This window comes from Pectinophora gossypiella, chromosome 19 (assembly GCF_024362695.1).
Source record: "Pectinophora gossypiella chromosome 19, ilPecGoss1.1, whole genome shotgun sequence".
NCBI classification, from domain to species: Eukaryota; Metazoa; Arthropoda; class Insecta; order Lepidoptera; family Gelechiidae; genus Pectinophora; species Pectinophora gossypiella.
In genome coordinates, this window is record NC_065422.1 from 7267919 (window position 1) to 7287920 (window position 20002).

Sequence of the window (20002 nt, forward strand, 5' to 3'; positions counted from 1 at the left end):
TAACATGGTTCTTCAGGTGAACGCGCCGCAGGAACCGCACGCGCCGGAGTTATCGAATTTTGCGGTAAAATGCATGTCGTGCGGCGCGGATAGGTGCGCGACGTGGCATACGATTTCATACAACTACCATTTATAAAATGCTTATAACTTTGGCGCGTGAGGCTCCTGGGGCGCGCGTTTACCTTTATTTGAGGTCATCGTCGCTAAATCGAAACTTGATCCAAAAATAGAATATTCTAGTAGCATTTTGCGTTTTGAAATCACAATGAGACAAAAAAAAACAATATCGCTGTCTAGGCCTTTGCTTAACAGTTAAATACCAATGCCTGATGCTTCGGCCGGATGAGTTCTGGATAGACAAGCAGTTCTGATGGCCATCTGTGGTGAATCCACACACACCTGTAACCTTGCAGCAGCCTGGCTAGGGTCCTCATGAACACAGCCCGTATCTCCTTGTCCAGCATATGCGGCGGGGACGCCAGCGGCGGCGGCGGGGCGAAGGCCGAGTCCGCCGCCCGCAGCTCAGGCTGCAGCACCAGCGCCAACGCCTCTTGCAGGGAAGATAGTAACTTCCCTTCCGGCCTGGGGATGTTCACTCCAGCAGGTATGTGTAACGACCCAACGTCTAGATCTGCTACTATTACGTCCAGCTGGAAAATGGAAGGATTTGTTGTTAACAAAAAGAAAAAAAGTTATGACCTGACCTGGTGTTTGACTTTCTTTCTTTCGCGTTCTTTACACATTTGTATGTACTACTTGATAGTTTTACTTCAAACGTAATCAAAGTCATGAGCAAATTAATTTATTTTAACAAATTGTTTTCGGCAACACCTCTGCACAACATCAGACTCAACACGAGAACTATCTTAAAAAGGGTTTAGATTTTCCTTCATGTAAGAAAAACATTTAAAGCACTTCTTACCAACTCAGAAACCTCCTCCTTCAAGCTAGAATGTACCCCGATGAGGAAGGGCGTGGGTGTAGCTAGCACCTCTGCCAGCCCCGCTGGAAGCAAGGGTATGTAGACATGGGCGTATCTGAAGGGGAACATGAGGGCTGCTAGTGCCCTACAGGCTGCAGCCAGTCGAGCCCCCGCTAGAGACACCACTAGAACTTTATGCTCGCTCATAACAGCGCACCATAGAGTCACCGAGTTGTGGATACCTGGAAAATTGCGACGGTCTGGTTAGAATACTGTTTAGCATTATCCGTGCTTGAAGAGTGGTATTGTCAGATGAGGATAGAAAGAAAAGAAGCTTATAAAATTCGACTATCAATATAAACTGGGGTGCCATTGGCAATGCTTAAAGTATTCAACAGAGAATATGACCGTAAAATAATGTATCTAATCATTTATTTCACAGAAAAAAAGTGGTTTCCTTTACGCCAATTAAAATGTCTAGTTACAGATGTTAGTAAAAAGTTACAAGTCAGCAGTATATATGTAGGGGTTATTTTTTAATATAGTGTCAGGATTTACCAAGTAGCCTAAGCAGCATGTGGACAGAAGTCTGCGTAGCTGGCAGCGGTGGCGATGCCGGCGGCTGCAGCGCCTGCCTGTCTCCCGCGCCGATGCTGAACCGCACCTGCGGGCCCCCCGCCGGCGGCACTAGCACGCACCCCACCAGGTTACCCACCAACGTCTCCAGTGGAACGCCCAAGTTCTCCACCCATACTGTGTAGATTATACCTAGACAGTTCTGGAAATAAACATATTTTAATTAGTTCGTAGTCGGTGAAGATTTCCCATGAAAGTGTTTCTTCTGCCTACCGCAACAACAACAACAACAACATTCGGATGCAAGAAAGAAGGTTCACAGAGTGACGTACTATAAGCATCTGGAGTACTGTCAATACATACCACACATATTCTCGAACTTTCTCACCTTTTTTTAATTTCTAAAGGGAACGATATGTGATATGACGGAGAAGGACGGTACATGGTGAACAGGCAAACAGATCATACTACCGACTCCAGCTGCTAACCCAATATTGACATTACTTTATCGTCCCTTCGATTAGAAATGTCTGAGTGAAGATACTAGTCTACTACAGTAAGGTACGCAGTGATAACATGAGCCATATCGGGGGTCTTTCGGCGGCTTAAAACAATCTTGATACCACAGTTGGTGAGATTCGTCATCAACCTTACTACCGATACCTCTGTGACTGATACGAAAGAAGAAGTGAACTTACTCGGAAGGTGTCGATATAGTCCTGTCGCGACACAATGACGAGGCATTTGGGCGCGTACATAATGCTGTGGTGCGTAATGTTCGCCACCGGACGCGAATCCAAAGACTCTTCGTCCTGGAAACAAAGAAAACATAACATCAGCAAAATATAACATTTAAACGACCTGCAGGGCACAGGCCTCCCCTCGATCCACCGGAGAAGGTCATTGTGAGTTGATGGAGTTATCATCATTATGTCAAAAAACAGGACTTTGGTAACTGAAAATACTCAGCCGTTCATCAAAAAATATTATGTAATCTTCTACCTAGGAGACTCAACATTCTGTTGATTCAGATCTAGAACAAGTTGTATTTAACGTCGAAAATTAAGGAGCTGGATAGTTAGCTAAACTCAGAGGCAGACTTTCCAGAATTAAAGGGCTTGTCTGCGGGACCTAAAGGGGGAGTCACGACCCCCTAACCCACCGCGATACTTACACGACTGTCAGCGAATAGCGGAATCGTTTACAAACATACGCATTATAAAAGCTCGTTTACATATATCTAAGGGATCACGCCCTGACTAATATGATGAACTTGTTCAGCTAATCTAAGAATCAAAGTATCTCATATTGCCATCTAACAGCTGCCATATCCATATAGGTACGTAAACGTAACTTAACTAGAATCTTTTTTATTTAGTAGACATACTAAAGTTTTATTTTGCTTGGGAATAACCCACCACCCAGAACACAACTTTTTATTTCAACTCCATATCATCCCGGCCATAACGTTAAAGCCGGCTATTAGGTGATGAGGTTGGTTCTTGTGTCTGCGTTTTAAGGTAATATTTAAACGCCTATCGCCTTCAGAAGGACCACGCCAGAACCTCCTCGAGTCAAATACAAAGCGACGCCGGTCGCCGCCGGAATTTCATTACGCAGGGCTCCGCAAAAACACTCCGAGGCTCCGGATACTCACTACGGTTTCCATTTTACAACCTGAACCATGAATATTACACTTCAATGATTTTCCTATTATCAATGCTTTATCGGTGTCAATAGACACACTACATTCTACTCATTTAATGGATGGGTTGACTCGAACCTATGGCCAAGTAGTTAATGCCATTTGCGGCAAAACAATAAGATACGTCGAAAAAAATACCGTCGATTTGTATTACTTTATAGTACGTGCCGCTTGTGCTGCGTTGCTGCCACAACGGTACTCATATTACTAGAACTTCTTACGTATCCATGACGAAGAAAAAGATTGAAATGCGATGAAAATGTATCACTAATCAATAAACAAATGACTACTTTTGGAAAAAGAATTCCATGATTTTAAAATAAAATTAATTTGAAATTAGAATTCTTAGCCAAACAAAAATTATTTTGATTTGAAATGGCCAGTACTCATCATCACTAATTTAAGAGTCACGCTTATGTCGGTGTAGCATTCTCCATGCTACTTTTTAGGAAAAAATAGAGAAATGGTTTCCTCTTGCCTTCCGCCCCAACTTGGTCAGTACTGCAAAACGGCAATTTGATAGGTAAAGATCTAATATAAACATATCTAACATAAGAATGATTAAATAAGCATTAGTTTGTGATTGTATTACTGAGAAACCATCGGGGGCGAGTTGCAATCGCGTTATCGCAATCTATTACCTACACCAAGTACTATTATTTGTTCCATGCCACAGACATTGACAAGGTCCCGACTATGCAACTCCGTTATCAATATGCAAATAAAGAATATTGAATATTCAATATTGATAACAGAGTTGCATAGTTGGGTTAGCCATCGCTTACAAGTAATCTGTCAAATGAGACTAAACGTGAGTTTTCAGGTACATTAATCAAACTAAGAAAGAAAAACAAAAGATTGAATCACGCACAAATGCATTTATACGTAAGCGTGACCGCGTCAAAATTTTTCTAGGATAATAAAATTAGATGTTTTTTTAATCTTCTTCTATCGTGTGGGTTGTGAGGTGGAGTACTAACCTCGTCAACCCTTGTGTCAGGGCTACTATTGAGCCGCCAAATGGCCCGGTAACCGGGACCAACGGCTTAACGTGCCTTCCGAAGCACCGATCATCTTACTTTCGGACAATCTGGTGATCAGCCTGTAATGTCCTAACCAAACTCAGAATAACATTTTTTTTAATTAAAATGCCGTTCTTGTCTTCGAGTTTCATTTGCGCTACGCCGAGAGGTATACAATATTTATTAGTGGGTAAATAGCATATATTTTTTTTAAATGTCTACTTAAAAGACCGCAAATGACAAGTGCAAGATAATTCCAAATATTACTCGAGCGCAAACAGAAAGCTACGAAATTTTCATTATTGTTTCAGTCTCTCTAACATTTGGGAACAAAAGCGCATAAGTCGACATAAATTGGGTCAAACAACTTCCAGACACAATGAGTGCCCGCATCTCTTCTCGAAACAATTTGACTCTTAAATTACTTATTTATAAAGTCCCGCATAAAATAAGAAAGAGCAAGAAGATTGGTAATGAACATGATTAGGGGGGTTAAAATGGCCACATTGAAGCAATTCATCTAAGAAAGCAATATTGCAATTTGACATTGGCGCATATATAAGTAAGTGCGCAATGCAAACAAATGTCAAATAGCAATATTGCTTTCTTAGATGAATTTCTTCGATGTGGCCATTTAAACCCCCCTGAGTACCGATTAGCCCAGTTGATACGGTCACGAACATTAATATGTCTACGCTTTAGTACTATATCACATTACCTTTTTGACGAATTGAACTGTAGGTCTCACTAAATGTAAAATATGTTAATGTGACAGAGTTCTAAATTGGGTGCATGATATACAAGGTTTTTTTGGAAAAAAGGTATTTTGTTGGTGGTTCATCTATGGTCAGCATAAGTACATTAGCATGTCTCATGACACTTGCTTGTCATGCCTGACTTTATGTCTATAGACTATAAGTTCTTTCTTGTTTATTTAGTACGTAATGTCTCATGTTATGTTATTGTTTCCAATTTTTCATTAATTTTTAATAATTTTTTTGAGAATAAGAATAATTATGAATGTTGAACATATTTTTAATTTTATAACGTATTTTTTATGATTGCTATATATTTAAGATGTTGTCGAATTGGGACCCTACCTGTAATGAACACATTGTATGAGCATGTAAGAATTTAATAAATAAATAAATAAATAAATAAATGTCGTTTCTTAGATAGATACTAGATGTCACGGGAGATGGGTTGATTACATTTTTATTTATGTAAATAGTATGTAGGTACTCGTACAGTATTACAAAACATCCTGATGCGCTATATGAGATAAATTATAAAACAAACATCAAAAGATAAACAAAAATATATAATACAACAACAAAAAATAATAAGAAATATACTCATATTCACCGCAAACTACAACTAATTCATCCCCCTAGCATTATCCCGTTTTTCACAGGGTCCGCTTTCCTAACCTGATGCTTTGCCAGGACCGATTTGTTACACCACGTCTGACCTTCCAACCCGCGAAGGAAAGACGAACCCAATACATGTTAGGTCACTTTCCTCACGATGTTTTCCTTCACCGCTGGGCACGTGATAATTTTTGATCCAAACATGAATTCGAAAACAAATTCGACAATCATTGGTTTAGGCCTGTGCTGGATTCAAACCTGCTAGCTCAAAGTGAGAGGCAAAAATAATAATATCAAGATATCAATCGCTATAGTAATAATAATGGATCAGTGTATCGTAGTTATTAGTTCCGGCGCAGTGGCTTTGATAACAGCTCCTACATTCAGTTCGCATCCAGTCGCCAGTTCGCTCTATTATTGCACCTAATCGAATTTTTATGGTGCCGACTTCCTCCTATCGATATTGAAATAGGTTTATTTTGCTGGCCATTTTTCATCACTGAACCACTACCACTACAAACCAATAATACAAATAATTTATTTATTTACTTTTAAATGAGTTCTAGAACTTGTGCCATTATACAATTGTGGTATCAATAACTTAAGATTACGAAAAAAAAAACATCAATATTGCGATTTGACATTTGCGCATATAAAATAAGTGCGCAATGCAAACAAATGTCAAATAGCAATATTGTTTTTTGAGGTGAATTGCTTTGATGTGGCCTTTTTATCCCCCCCCAGATCAGAGGGTCTAAAAAGGCCATAAGGAAGCAATTCATCTAGAAAAGCAATGTTGCTGTTTGACGCTTGTTGACATTCTATCTCTATCTATATCAGCCTAAATTGATATCCAATTTTAACCTGTCGATAGGTTTATGAGACACCGTTTTGGTTGTAAAATGTTTGAATAAATAAAAAAAAGAAGGACGTAGGCCTCTTCTATATTTTTTCACTTCCGACGATCTTGGGCTATCGACATCCAGCCATATGATGTCGATAGCCCAATACCTGCGTGCCGTGCGATGTCGTCCTTCCATCTCATTGGCATTGCGCTCTTACATTTATAGGAGCAAATGTTAAATTGCAATATTGTTTTTTAGATGAATTGATTCAATGCGGCTTATTTAACCAACACCCGGAATTTTTACTACGCGACTGCTGTTATAATTATCGTTGTTCAAAGGAGTTTTCTTTTAAAACAAGGACAAGGGGCTCAGGTCGTCACAAGTAAACAGCCAATTTCAAACCACCGATTAACATGCAATAATTGCAACAGTAGGGTATCCGGCGTAGTTGCGCGGTGTGGGTTACCTCAGTCTGCAGTCGATGCATTATTCAATATTAGGCAACATGGCTGATGCACTTTCAATCAACATTGTGGATCTATAAGACACGTGCTGGATTTGTTGTTGAGCAATCGTAAATGTGAATATTTGTATCGAAATAGACCACTAAGGTAGTATCATATTTTTAAGCGATTTTAACAGCCTCAATGTATTGAGTTCTCGTAGAGTTTTCAGGACAACAGATGGACTAAGGCTGAATGGTGGCCAAGGGATGGTATCCGAGGCAGACCACCAGCCCGGTAGTCTGATGACATTGTGAGGTACGCCGGAAAGCAGTGGATGAGACTTGCACAGGACCGGAAAGGATGGCGTGAAAGAGAGGAGACCTATACAGGCTGACAAGATAGAGTTATCGATAGATTCTTGAATTTAACACAATGCCATTTGCCAAATTGTTCACGATTGGATTTACGCCTCCCCTTAAGTGTACAATCGTTTGCTATATATCAGGCAAAGTTAGATCTCGACCATAATAACGCAATAGAAAATATTTAGCTTCAAGTATGTACCCAAAACAAAAATATAAGGATTCCGTTTATTCTTTTGAGGTTCGGATCCCTAAAAATGTTTAGCTATACGGAAACCCAATACACCAAACACTCAGCAAGCAGACATAGCCCGAGGGCGGAATTAGATCCAATCCAATCCCAAGCTTAAACATTTCATTTAGAGCAATCTGAGATCGTGTTACTTCACGAAATTGCTTGATAAATAACTCTAAATGGTCGGTTAAAAAAAAGATATATTATTTCATGGATAATTTAAGGCGTATTTACCACCAAGACATTATTTACAGGAAGAAAAAGTTGCCCGTAAATCGAAGAAAAATGAATGTGTTTTTCCCATGTGACTGTATAAACTTAGGGATTGTAAAACACAAATTGGAGTAGAACAACATCTGCCGGCTCAGCCAGATATCTAAATTGTAATGGGGTTACCTACTTGTCTACCTCATTGCAACACGCAGAATCCAAAAGTAGCTACAATGTATTTTCTTATCATAATAACTGCTCACTTCAATAGGAATTTCGCTAGTTTGCATATTGAATGTTCGAATAAATCGAAAGCTAAAGTGCCTCAAACATATTTGATTTCAAGGCAATCTCCTAGCCCGTTCCGCTCCATTTTATGCTCCATCAAATAACATACGTTGCAGCCAATAAAAGATAGAAAATACATAACATACGCTTGGATTACCCAGGGGTGGCGGAACCACAAGTAAACAGAAGACAACCTGCAGCTAGACTTGGTATTCTTCACCAACCAACCTAAGCAACCGGTGTCAGGGTTATTATTGAGCATATACCATCGTGACGCTTGTATTCCGGAAAGGTATACACCCACCCCTCGTCAGCTATGTTTAAGTGCCATGCAAGTCTATTAGCATTAACCGGGCACAAATCTCAGAAACCACGTGGTATCAATTATCTCTGATCCAAAAATTAATTCAAACTCATTCGCGAATTGACTGATATCATTTCGATGACGAAATCCTACCACCATTTCGTTAGGCAATCAAACAACAAGACGTAGTTGTTAACATCCAAAAATAGCACATTCGCAATCAACTGAATTGAAATCTTAAGTTGTCCTGTCAAAACACTAGATTCAGTTACAAGCCAACCAAACGGAATCATTCATAGAGACGACACAGACACATACTTCGTAACTATTACCTAATCTGTTACACATGAGACCTGACACCAACTAGAAAAGCAAAAAAAATACCATAAAGATAGAAATTAAAAATGTGTGAAGTAGAGGTAAATTTGGTAACTCAACTTCAGACATATTTTACATTATCTACAGTTTGATCGTTTGCTGAGTGAATGATGCAATCATAAGACTTTGCGATTGTATTTGGTTAGCCTATCTACATACCTAACGGGTACACTTCATGACTAGAATGATTATTATGCTCCCCACTCGCCACACATCGTTAGTAGTCAAACGATATCAAAGATCTTGTAATAATGGTAATTTATTATAACTTCTGTACGTACTTTAATATGTTTTACCTTTGAATGAAGTTATTGGCAGTTTAAAGGCAGATTCGACGTGATTTACACGAACAAATTAATATGGTTTCAAAGACAAACTAAGTGTTCTGTGAAGGAAAACATCGTGGGGAAACCCACATTCTCACAACCACATTTCCACATTCCCGAGAAATGCATTTTCGGAGATATGTTACTTAACCTGTATTGGACTGGTTTTCCCTTCACCTTCCAAGGTGAGACAGGCAGTCATTTCTGTAAAAAACCGGACCTGTCAAATCTTCAGATTAGGTAAACACGGATGTACCGCGTATCCGCGAAACTGCCCCCGCGCTCCTTCTGACCTACTCCTGCTTTTTTGTGCCGAAGCCTTTAGTCGTCATTTATTAAAGGAAGAAAAAAAAATGTAAAATGTATAATCTGTGGCAACATTGGGCCAGGGCCAGTACAAGGAATTAGAAGGAATTTGGGGTAGAAGGAATTGTATTGTTATTAAGTTTAAGGTATTTTTCTACTTATTGAGTACAGACAATATATTTTAGTGTAAAGAGACTGACGCATCTTCAATTTCAAAATTAGTTATTTGCTTATAAAACCTCGTGCAATAAAGATACAATGAGGGACTTTCCAGGCTACGTTCACCAAAAACAATATAGATGGCGTTATTCAGTTTTAACGTGATAATTATCTATTTTCTCATTACGGTATATAATTATTCCAACATACAATGTAATGGCAGAAGCATATATAAAAATAAATGTTGCTTGATATTTGGATCACATACATACATAAACTCACGCCCGTAATCCCAAATGGGGTGGGCAGAGCCACAAGTAATCAAAGACAACTTGCAGCCACTGTTGATACGAAGTCCTAAGATGGATATGATGAACCTTATGGTGATAAGGGATCAGCCTATCGCCCATAACATTAGTCCATCATGTTAGAGGACGCAATCCCTCTGTCGGTTTTTACGACATGCCCGGGAAGACAAGCAGCTGAACGTGTTCTATGTTTTTTATTTGCTCCCAGAACAGCATAGAAGCATATTTGGATCACATTATGTATAGAATTATGTAGCTACCTATATTTATTAATATGTTTGAGGAAAGTAAATTGGTCCATCATTAAGAATATTTCCAAATAGGTATGGAATCTTAACGATCAAAGGCATAAATCCTTTGGTTTGAAATGTAAACACAATTCCAATGCATCTTGCGCCTGCACATCACAGCTTCACTCGGCTATTTCTAGATCACTTTGTATCAGTAATGGATGTTAATTTGGTGGTGTTTAGGAAACCATTTATAACCGGACGGTGTTCAAATGCTAGATGTGTTTATTTGGTAATATTTAAGTCTTACACTAATTCCATACTATTTGATCGTCTATTTCTTTTTTTGGGTTTCGAACCTCAAAAGGAAAGCACGGAACAATGATAGGGTCACTTTGTTGTTCGTCCGTTATATTACGAACTACTAGTACTATCGTGTGGGTTGTGAGATGAATTACCAACCTCATAGTAGTAGTATTGCAAACTTGTTTATTGTTGGTAAACTAATCGCGACCTATTCAGATGTACGGTGACAATGAGGGACATTGCAGGTGAAGTTCTTTGTAAATCACACAGATGGCGTTGTTGAGTTTAGAATGCTGACAGTACATCAGTCATGAGCAATATCATATACCCACTATAGAACCCTGTCGCACTATCATATTTGACATTTAATGAGATTTACGGTTTAATTTGTCAAAAAATATAATGTGACATGGTTTCAAAGTGTATACATATTAGTACTCGTGACCGTACGGCTAGCGGATCAAAGTAAAAAAGACTATCAAATCATATCAAATCATATCAATTTATTTGCGAGAACACATAGAATACAAAAAAGGTGGCAAAATAATTCAAATAACAATGCTGTGATGTGTTCGGCCTGCATGCAGGCGTACAAATATACATAAAATAATAAAAAAATAAAGAAATGGTACATGAAGTATTGATATATTGATTGTATTGTATTGATTTCTATGCCTATAAAATATTTGTTTTTTTTTTAATTATGGTATACGAATACAATCTCAGATCACACCACTTTTATTTTTTTTTCTTTTATGATAACTTTGCGTTAGACAGCAATCCCAGTCCGGTTTGATTTGTAGATGCTGTGTACACTGTAATTGTCATATATATAAATCTTAATTTTAGTAATTGTCTTAGTTGTTAATGTTTTATATATAATATATGTAATGTATGTAATATATGTAGTACTTAATAAATAAATAAATAAATCCCGTTTGATGGTAAGTAACGATGCGGCCTAGGATGGGACCCGCTTACCTAGGTAATGTCTATTGACTGTAGCCTTGAAAAGTTCGTCGCTGTCCATTAAGGAGACCATATTCTGCCCATTGTGCACAAAAACTGCATGAATTTAGCAGGAATGCTAACAAAATTCAATACACGTTCTTTAGTCGCCATAACTCGCCGCACTGACGCAAATAACTTCGGTTCACTCTTGGCCAGTCCTGATAATATTGAATTTTCGACCAATTTAATGTTAACATTCGTATATAAAGCCCATACATTTAGTCCTATCAATCCTTAGCTTAATTGAAGAACGGCAAATGCTATGTAGATGATGTGACGTAAGTTATTATTGTTTTGTCATTAGTTTAAGTTTTTTAATATTTTTAAGGGTCTGACTGAAAATTGGCGTCGTATCCGAGTGGGTAATCATCACTAATTTAAGAGCCACGCTCTTGTCGGTGTAGCATCCTTCATGCTACTTTTTACCGAAAAATAGAGCAGTGGTTTCCCTCTTGCCTTCTGCCCAATACGACACGACATTAGCCAACCTAAATAAAATATGTTAAACATTTTTCAAGATTTTATTTATCTGTCCATCATTTAATTTTATTAGTTCGTCATGAGTTGACACAATAATTAAATCGCGTTTTAACATTATTTAGTACACTGACCAGCGGTCATTGAACTTTAATTCGTAATAGTGTGTGTGACACTTGGGATCGAGAAATCGCCTGTAGGCGTTGTGTCCGTGAAGGGGTTAAGAACATACGATATGCCCGGATGCAGAATGTTTTTTCTAACAGAGAATAAAACTACAAGTATATAAAACACGTAGTAATATAAATATCTAGACTTTTGATGCCTGTCAAAGTCCACCGTATCGTTTTAGATAATGTATATATTAGACGTAGATTATACAACCTTATAATGATTAAATAACTTTAAACATCCGATCAACTTTCTCTGTCACTGTCACACAGGTTACACCTTGTTATTTAACTTTCTATAAATCAAAAGAAAGAAGATATTTTTAGAATGACATTGTTGTAATGTAGAAAGAAAAATAGTTTTTTTCATTTAATGACTTATTCACGTTGTGAGTCAAACAAAGAGCAGAGGGGTTAAAAAGGCCACACCAAAGCAATTCATCTAAAAAAAAAAAAACAACAATTTTGATATTTGACATTTAATTTTGTTTGCATTGCGCACTTACTTTTATATGCGCAAATGACAAATTGCAATAATTGCTTTTTTAGATGAATTGTGTCGATGTGGCCTTTTTAACTTATCTGGTCCGTGTTGCTCTACGGTGTCAAATGATAAACGTATCGATCGAAAATACCCATATTTAGTTAAACATTTTAAGTTGTAAGCTTTAAAAAATAAATAGCCATAAGTTTACAAAGTCACATAAAGATGTAAATATAAGTTTCTGCACCTGCGGCATAGCAACCGCGGCGCGATTTTATGTCGAGAGCTTCAACCAATGAAGCAGGGAATGCTATTTACGCAGATAAACGTCGTGCGGCTATTGGTTAAAGCCCTCGATATAGGTCACGACGCGCGCGGCGCGGTTGCTGTGCCAACGGGATTGACGGCTTGTGGTTGTTTATTCATACACAATTTACACCCATTATCCCTATCAGTGTGAGCGGAGCCACAGATCACCGATACGAGAACAAACAACTTGCAGACACGCTACTTTTCGATCCCATTAGATTCATTATTGTACTTTATTCATCATGGACCCACTTTAGATCCCTGTCGCACTAACATATTTGATATTTAGTGAGACTTACAGTATATGATAAGAAATAATACTACGCATAGAACGGAAACTCTCCGCTCCCCACCAGCGGCTGAGCTAGGTTTTCCTCAGCCCCCTCGGTCTTACTTTAGTCTTCTTTACACACACATATGCGCACGTACGATAACGTCAATGTGTAGTATCTGTGTAAAACGAGGGTTTTTGGTTGAAGTGCCCGGGGTGTGCTTACCTACAGTCCAATTCGTCAAAAAAGTTCATGTGACATGGATCTAAAGTGTATACATACATTATTAGTGCTCGTGACCGTACACATAATAAGTAAAACTTGTTAAGGAGTTTATATAAACTCCTTAACAAGCTAATAAGATGAACCAAGAAAATTACGAGGCTATTAAATACAAAACGGAAAAATTAATCAAGGAAACAAAGGACACATACTACTACAAAGAATTTAAAAAGCATTCTAAAAATCCGAAGAAAACATGGAACTTACTAAACACTTTTTCCAATAATAATAATAATGTAAAAGGTTGCGCTCCTCCAAAGCTAATAGTTGACCAAAATATTATAACCAACCCCAATGATGTCTGTGAATATTTCAATAAATATTTTTGTGCTATCGGAAAAACACTGGCGAATAAAATACCACTCATATTTCATAGTAACTCTTTAGACACAACGGCCGTCAATCCTATAAATGACAATATTTCCACATTTAGACCATGCACTGTAGACGAAATAATTAAAATTATAAATAATTTAGACCCGAATACAAGTACAGGGCTAGACGGAATAAGCAGCAAAAGTATGAAATGCATTGGGAAACTAGTTGCTCCCAGATTGGCAATGTGCTTTAATGACCTCATGAACCAAGGTGTCTTTCCTGATACTTTGAAAATGGCAAAAGTTACACCTATATTTAAATCAGGTTCCAAAACAGATCCCAATAATTATCGGCCCATTTCTGTTCTGCCTGTAGTATCCAAGATTTTCGAGAAAATTTTATACAATCGGCTATTGGAGTACCTCGATTCTAATAATTTTCTGTTTGAGAAACAGTACGGGTTTAGAGCCAAGTCTAACACACTTTCAGCTACTGTAGACCTAATTACAAAAATTAAACTAACTATCGACAAAAGGCAGATTGTATTGGGTATATTTATCGATTTGAAAAAAGCTTTCGATACGGTTAGCCACGAAATTTTATTAAAAAAGCTAGAAAACATAGGTATCTCCGGAAGCGTATTCAAAATTTTTCGCTCCTATCTATCAAATAGAATTCAAATTGTTAAGCTTAATGAGTATCATAGCGGACCCCAAGGAATTGATTGTGGAATACCACAAGGTTCAATACTTGGACCGTTACTTTTTCTCATTTACGTGAACGCTATCAAAGATATTGGGCTACAAGGTGAGATTACTCTGTACGCGGACGATACTTGCTTATTTTATTACGGATCTTCAATTACTGACCTTATTTCCCAAGCACAAATAGACCTGAATGTCCTAAATGAATGGTTCCAATATAATCTTTTGACAATTAACATTTCAAAAACTTCATATGTAATATTTCACGCTAAAAACAAAGTCATTCCGCCTCATGATCATCTAACTATCAACGGCGAAGTACTAAGCGAAAAAACCCATGAAAAATACCTCGGTCTTAAACTAGATAAATACTTAAATTGGAATATACATACACAACACGTAACATCAAAACTTTCATCCCTTCTGGGCATTCTCCGAAATATTGTTCGCTGCTTACCTCGACAAGTTCGCCTTAACATTTACAATTCATTGGTAAAATCACATTTACTTTATCTTATCGAGGTATGGGGTAATGCACCAAAAACGAATTTAAGATATTTACAAATAGCACAAAATAAAATAATTAAGATGTTATTTCACTTTCCGTACCGAGCATCAACAAAAAAAGTATACGAAAAAACAAATATTATGAACATTACACAATTATATACTTATACAACCTGCGTACTAGTACGGAAAATTATGAGCAAATCAATACATACAGAGATAACATTTACAAAACAGGAACAAATATTTAAATATGGTCATCGACGAAAAAGTCATCTTATATTACCTAAAATAAGAACCAACTACGGCAGGAAAACTGTACGTTTTGAGGGAGCTCATCTTTATAATAAGTTGCCATCCTACATAAAAAATACTACATCGCTAAATATCTTCAAATCCCAGCTGCGTAAACATATCATGTGTACCATAGAATAATCTTGTAAAACTTTAAGTAAGTAACTAAATGAACAACCTGTATCTGTGAACGCCAATCCCTTCCTTTAACTAGTTTTTCGATGAACGATAGGTAGTCATACTTCACTCACACTTGTAAAGCAAAGCGATGTATTTCTTGTTTTTGGTAAATTTTATATGCATACCCTCTCTGCCTGCTCAACGGCACTTTATCTATCTTTTGTAAAAACATTTAGTTCTCATGTTAAGTGACTATGTATAGTTTTTTTATGAGAATAAAGTTCTTTAAACTGAAATCCTCGCGGACGAAGTCGCGGGCGGCCGCTAGTCATTTATAATAGTAAAACCACTGAACTTCAGTATTACGAGGTCAACGACCCGCCCGTTCATGAAATGCTTCGACCGCAATTTATGACGTAAGACCGTGGTAGCTACTACACAACAACTAACTATTACATTAATTGAAACGTTGGATTTTAAATTTGGAATAATATGCAAATCGTTATAAATAATTATGGGAACTCATGATACATATATCTTATTTTTTTTTATAAATCAATGAACTAAGAGAAGCAGGCTCAAAACGAAGTTTTAAACGCGGTCTTTATGTTTTGTCAAAATGTCTACCATAGGTAACAGTGGAAAAAGCGAAGAAGGCATTTGTTCAATAGTGGAACAGGTCTAGAAAAAAGGGCTCAAAAATATTTCAACTATTTTTTCTATCAATATTCCGACAACGTCAAGTAACCCTATAAAAACCTGAATAGTTTTGAAAAACATTTATTATAATAAAAATACAGAACAGGCGTATAGTGTATATAGCCGTCAAACACATAACCCTCCTATTTGCTTCGACGCAGTTGGGTAATAAAAAAAACACTTCGATTTATGATGTATATTGCTCGCCTTAATTCGGGCAGTAGCCTCTCTCGAAGCCAGTTACGTAAGAACGTAACTGCCATAATTACTGGGATTCGGTCGAGTTAATTGAACACGCCATTGAGTGGGGCCGCTATTATACGGGTGTCAGATATGAGTACGGCTCTCTGAACAGATCATTTTCCTATTGCCCAAACAATACATACTACATACATAACTCCCGTCCGTGGTCGTTATTAGGGTAACCATACACACAAGTCAACAGAAGACAAGTTGCAAACTTGGCATTTAGAAAAAAAGAAAGAAACATTTATTAGTTTCGGACACCACAGACACAGACAGACAGATACTTTACATTTGACACATGACAGAAACCACACGGAAAATAATATAAAAAAGAACACCAAAATTAAAAAATATTAGAGTAAAAAACAAAACAAACCAAAATCATAAACAAAATAATATTAACAAGTATTTAAAAATGCAACTGACGGCCCGATCATCTGCGGTGGCGTCCGGAATAAAAGGGCCTCGCTCAGCATAAGTCGCGGCAGGAGCCACGACGCTGGTATTCTGCGGGCCCTGCAGTTGGTAATGGTCCTGGAAATAGGACTATTATCGGTATTTACGTATAGATTTCTATGTAGAAATAAAACTATGATCATCCATCACCATCCTTACCTAAATAGGATAATTATAGTCTTACTGATGTAAGTATGTAGTCGTTACATGAGCTATGTCAGGGGCCTTTGCCGGCTCAGTAATAACCCTGACACCAGGGTTGATGAGGTTGGTATTCTACCTCACAACCCACAAAATAAGAAGATTATAGTCCTTATTTTCAGGGTCCTTACTATTAGATAGAAAAGATTCGATCGCCCTAATCTCGACTGACACATTACTATGCCAATGAACGTCACAACTGGCTTCTGTACTATGAGAGATCTAATTCGTACTGCGCATTGAAGCTATTGTAAAATGTTATCTTTATTGAAATATAAATGTCGCAGGGATATGATAAAAACGGGGATTTGATCAATTCCCTAAGGGATTTGATCAAATCACGGAAGATGTTAAAATAACAACACGATTTTATCTTTTCCTTAAACAAATCTAGTGAATTGAACAAATCCCTAAATTGGTTCAGTGAAATGACAAAAATAATTTTGCTTTGGTATTTCAAAGGTTTCCCCGTTTTTATCATATCCCTGCGACATAAACACAAATTGTGCTGAACTAGACGTTCTGTGTAACATTACATACCTATGCGGTCTTTCTCTTCTTTCAATCGGAAAAAGGAATAGAGCATACTCTACCGGGTAGAATCCACCAAAGAGTAAATATACTACTTTTTTACAGAAGAGACTGTCCACCATGACTAAGAGAAAAGCACGCAAATTACAGGCCAGGTCACGCATTGACGTCAGAAGATAAATATATACATATGTATGTACCTACTTAGGGTTAATAGCACTAACCCGTTCTTAGGTAAACTCACAAATCCTCCGAGTCCCGAATTACTCAACTTTCTCGCTCTATCTAAGATCAATATTAACAACTGTATGGTCATGAGCATTTAATATGTATAGGTACGTAGTACGGTCACGAGCATTAATATATTATACACTTTCGTACCATGTCACATTAACTTTTTTGACAAATTGAACTGTAAGTCTCACTAAATGTCAAATATGTTAGTGCGACAGAGTCCTAAAGTGGGTACATTATATTGCTCATGACTGTACAATGAAGTGTAAGTGTAAGTTTTATGTAAATGTGTCTAAGTATACTAAAGTACTGTCATATTACTTTTACAAATTGAACTGAACTCTAAAAGTGTCAAATATATTAATGCGACAAGGTGATTAAGGGGGTAAATTATGTTGTTCATATTCGGGAGGTCCCGAGTTCGAATCCCGGTGGGGACATACCACAAAAATTACTATGTGATCCCTAGTTTGGTAGTATGTAGTCGTTACATGAGCCATGTCAGGGTCCTTTGGCGGGTCAATAATAACCCTGACTCCAGGGTTGATGGGGTCGGTGCCTCACAACCCACACGATAGAAGAAGATGGCTATATGTAATCCATCATATTAGAAATGTAGGAAAGCACGTGATTTTTGTATATATACCTATAGTTTAGGACATTAATTAATTCTATTTGTGTACGCGGGAAGCGGGGTAGATGAATTGTGAGATAGGTGTGCTTAATTGGTAGCATTGTTAGACGGAATAATATTGTTAGAAACTAATGACAGCTGTGTGATCTGTATTTGTGTGATGAATAACTTTATACTATATGATAAAATCGATAGAGACGAACGACCAGATATCTAGGCTGTATTTGTGTATAATTGTAAAATCTAAAGTATAAAAGTAAATTCAATACGAAATTATTTGGTACCTACTTTAACAAAAAATTGTGCAAGCGTGAACACGCCAGCGTCTGGCGTGCAAACAAACAAAATAAGCAAGAATTTTACTAAAACATTGTTAAAAACAAAAAGATAATTAAATAGACTACATTAAATGTACTACTTTTGCTCTGTCGTAGTAGTATAAAAACAAATAGAGCCCAAGAATTATAAAAGTGAGTAATTTATAAAATATTTATTGGGTTGTAACTTGTAAGGTCGCTGACCGACATTGATTTAATTAAAACTATGCGTCGCCCAGAATTCACGCGAGCATAGTTGGCAGGCTCAATACTCAATTATTTATTGCATTCTATGTAGTACAATGGGGTGTTACATAGGTATAGGAACTAAAACATGGACCCTGTAAGGCACAGCAACGTTGAAGGGAAGAGAGGAAGTGTGTATTAAAATTAAAACTTATCATTATGGCTCTAGTTAACAAATGAGGAGAAATACTTTTACAGCGTCAAAGAATAATTAGACTGTAAATTTTGATGTTTTAATGCTGTTATTTTAGTTTTAATATTTTATGAATATGGGTAGCTTAAGGTATTTTATTAATTGTTATTTATTATATAACTTGTACCGTCCGTTTTTGTGTAAAATTTTCATTGTGTATGCTTGAAAAAGTAGAATTTGGTGATACCTACTATTTTTATGCACTGTAATTTGCAATGTACCTAACCTAAATTCATACAATAAACGTTTATTATTATTATTATGTATTAAACATGCTAGGGTCTAGCATTTAGATTGTTCTAGCAGCTAGAACAATAGGGTCGGTGTAGCTGCTACCAGCGGCGTCCTAATTATTTTTACATGTGCGTCGCGTCGCATTCCGATCCCATTGGTTTGAATACCATTGTCGTAATATGCAGTATACAAACAGTGACACATGTTCTGTTAATGAACTTGATAATGATGATAGTTTTTATATTGTTTATAATATCAAACAGGACAACAACAAAAATAGGAGTCAACAGCTGTAGATCACGGATGGGTAGAAGGTGGAGGCTCTTACAGCTCCAACCGTAGTTATTAATATTGACGTAACCGTCAAGAGCATCTGGTGGCGAACATGATGAACGTATAAACTGTTTAGCTGTCGTGATAGTTTATCATCTATGAAAACGTGTACAAAAAAAAAGATACAGCGTCAAATGATATGTGCGATAATCCCAACGAGTAAAATTTTCACACATTTCACACGCGATTCACACATTTCATTCCGAGGATATAATTTCATACCTATTCGGTGACATATTCCTCTAGTGTAAATAACCAAATTAAGTTATTAATATTTACGATTCAAAATGCGGAGGTAGCTACTTTACTGCTTACATTCATACTGCGAAATTATTGTACAGACGATGCCACAATTTCACTGTCTACTGACAATTTTAATGTGTGTGTGCTTACGAGTACGCAGCAGTGTGTAGTGGTAATGAAACCGCA

General features: G+C 37.2%; 1 protein-coding gene across 1 annotated transcript in view; it reads right to left on the bottom strand.

The window, feature by feature from the left end:
* The window catches only part of LOC126375413 (myotubularin-related protein 13), a 116314-nt gene that overhangs the window by 37145 nt on the left and 59167 nt on the right, over positions 1–20002 (bottom strand). Inside the window, exons 4-7 of the mRNA XM_050022321.1 lie at positions 2197–2310; positions 1481–1700; positions 923–1164; positions 400–650 (exon numbers count right to left, since the gene is read on the bottom strand). Of these exons, the coding sequence (XP_049878278.1) occupies positions 400–650; positions 923–1164; positions 1481–1700; positions 2197–2310 (827 nt within the window). The remainder of the gene's footprint in view (positions 1–399; positions 651–922; positions 1165–1480; positions 1701–2196; positions 2311–20002) is intronic.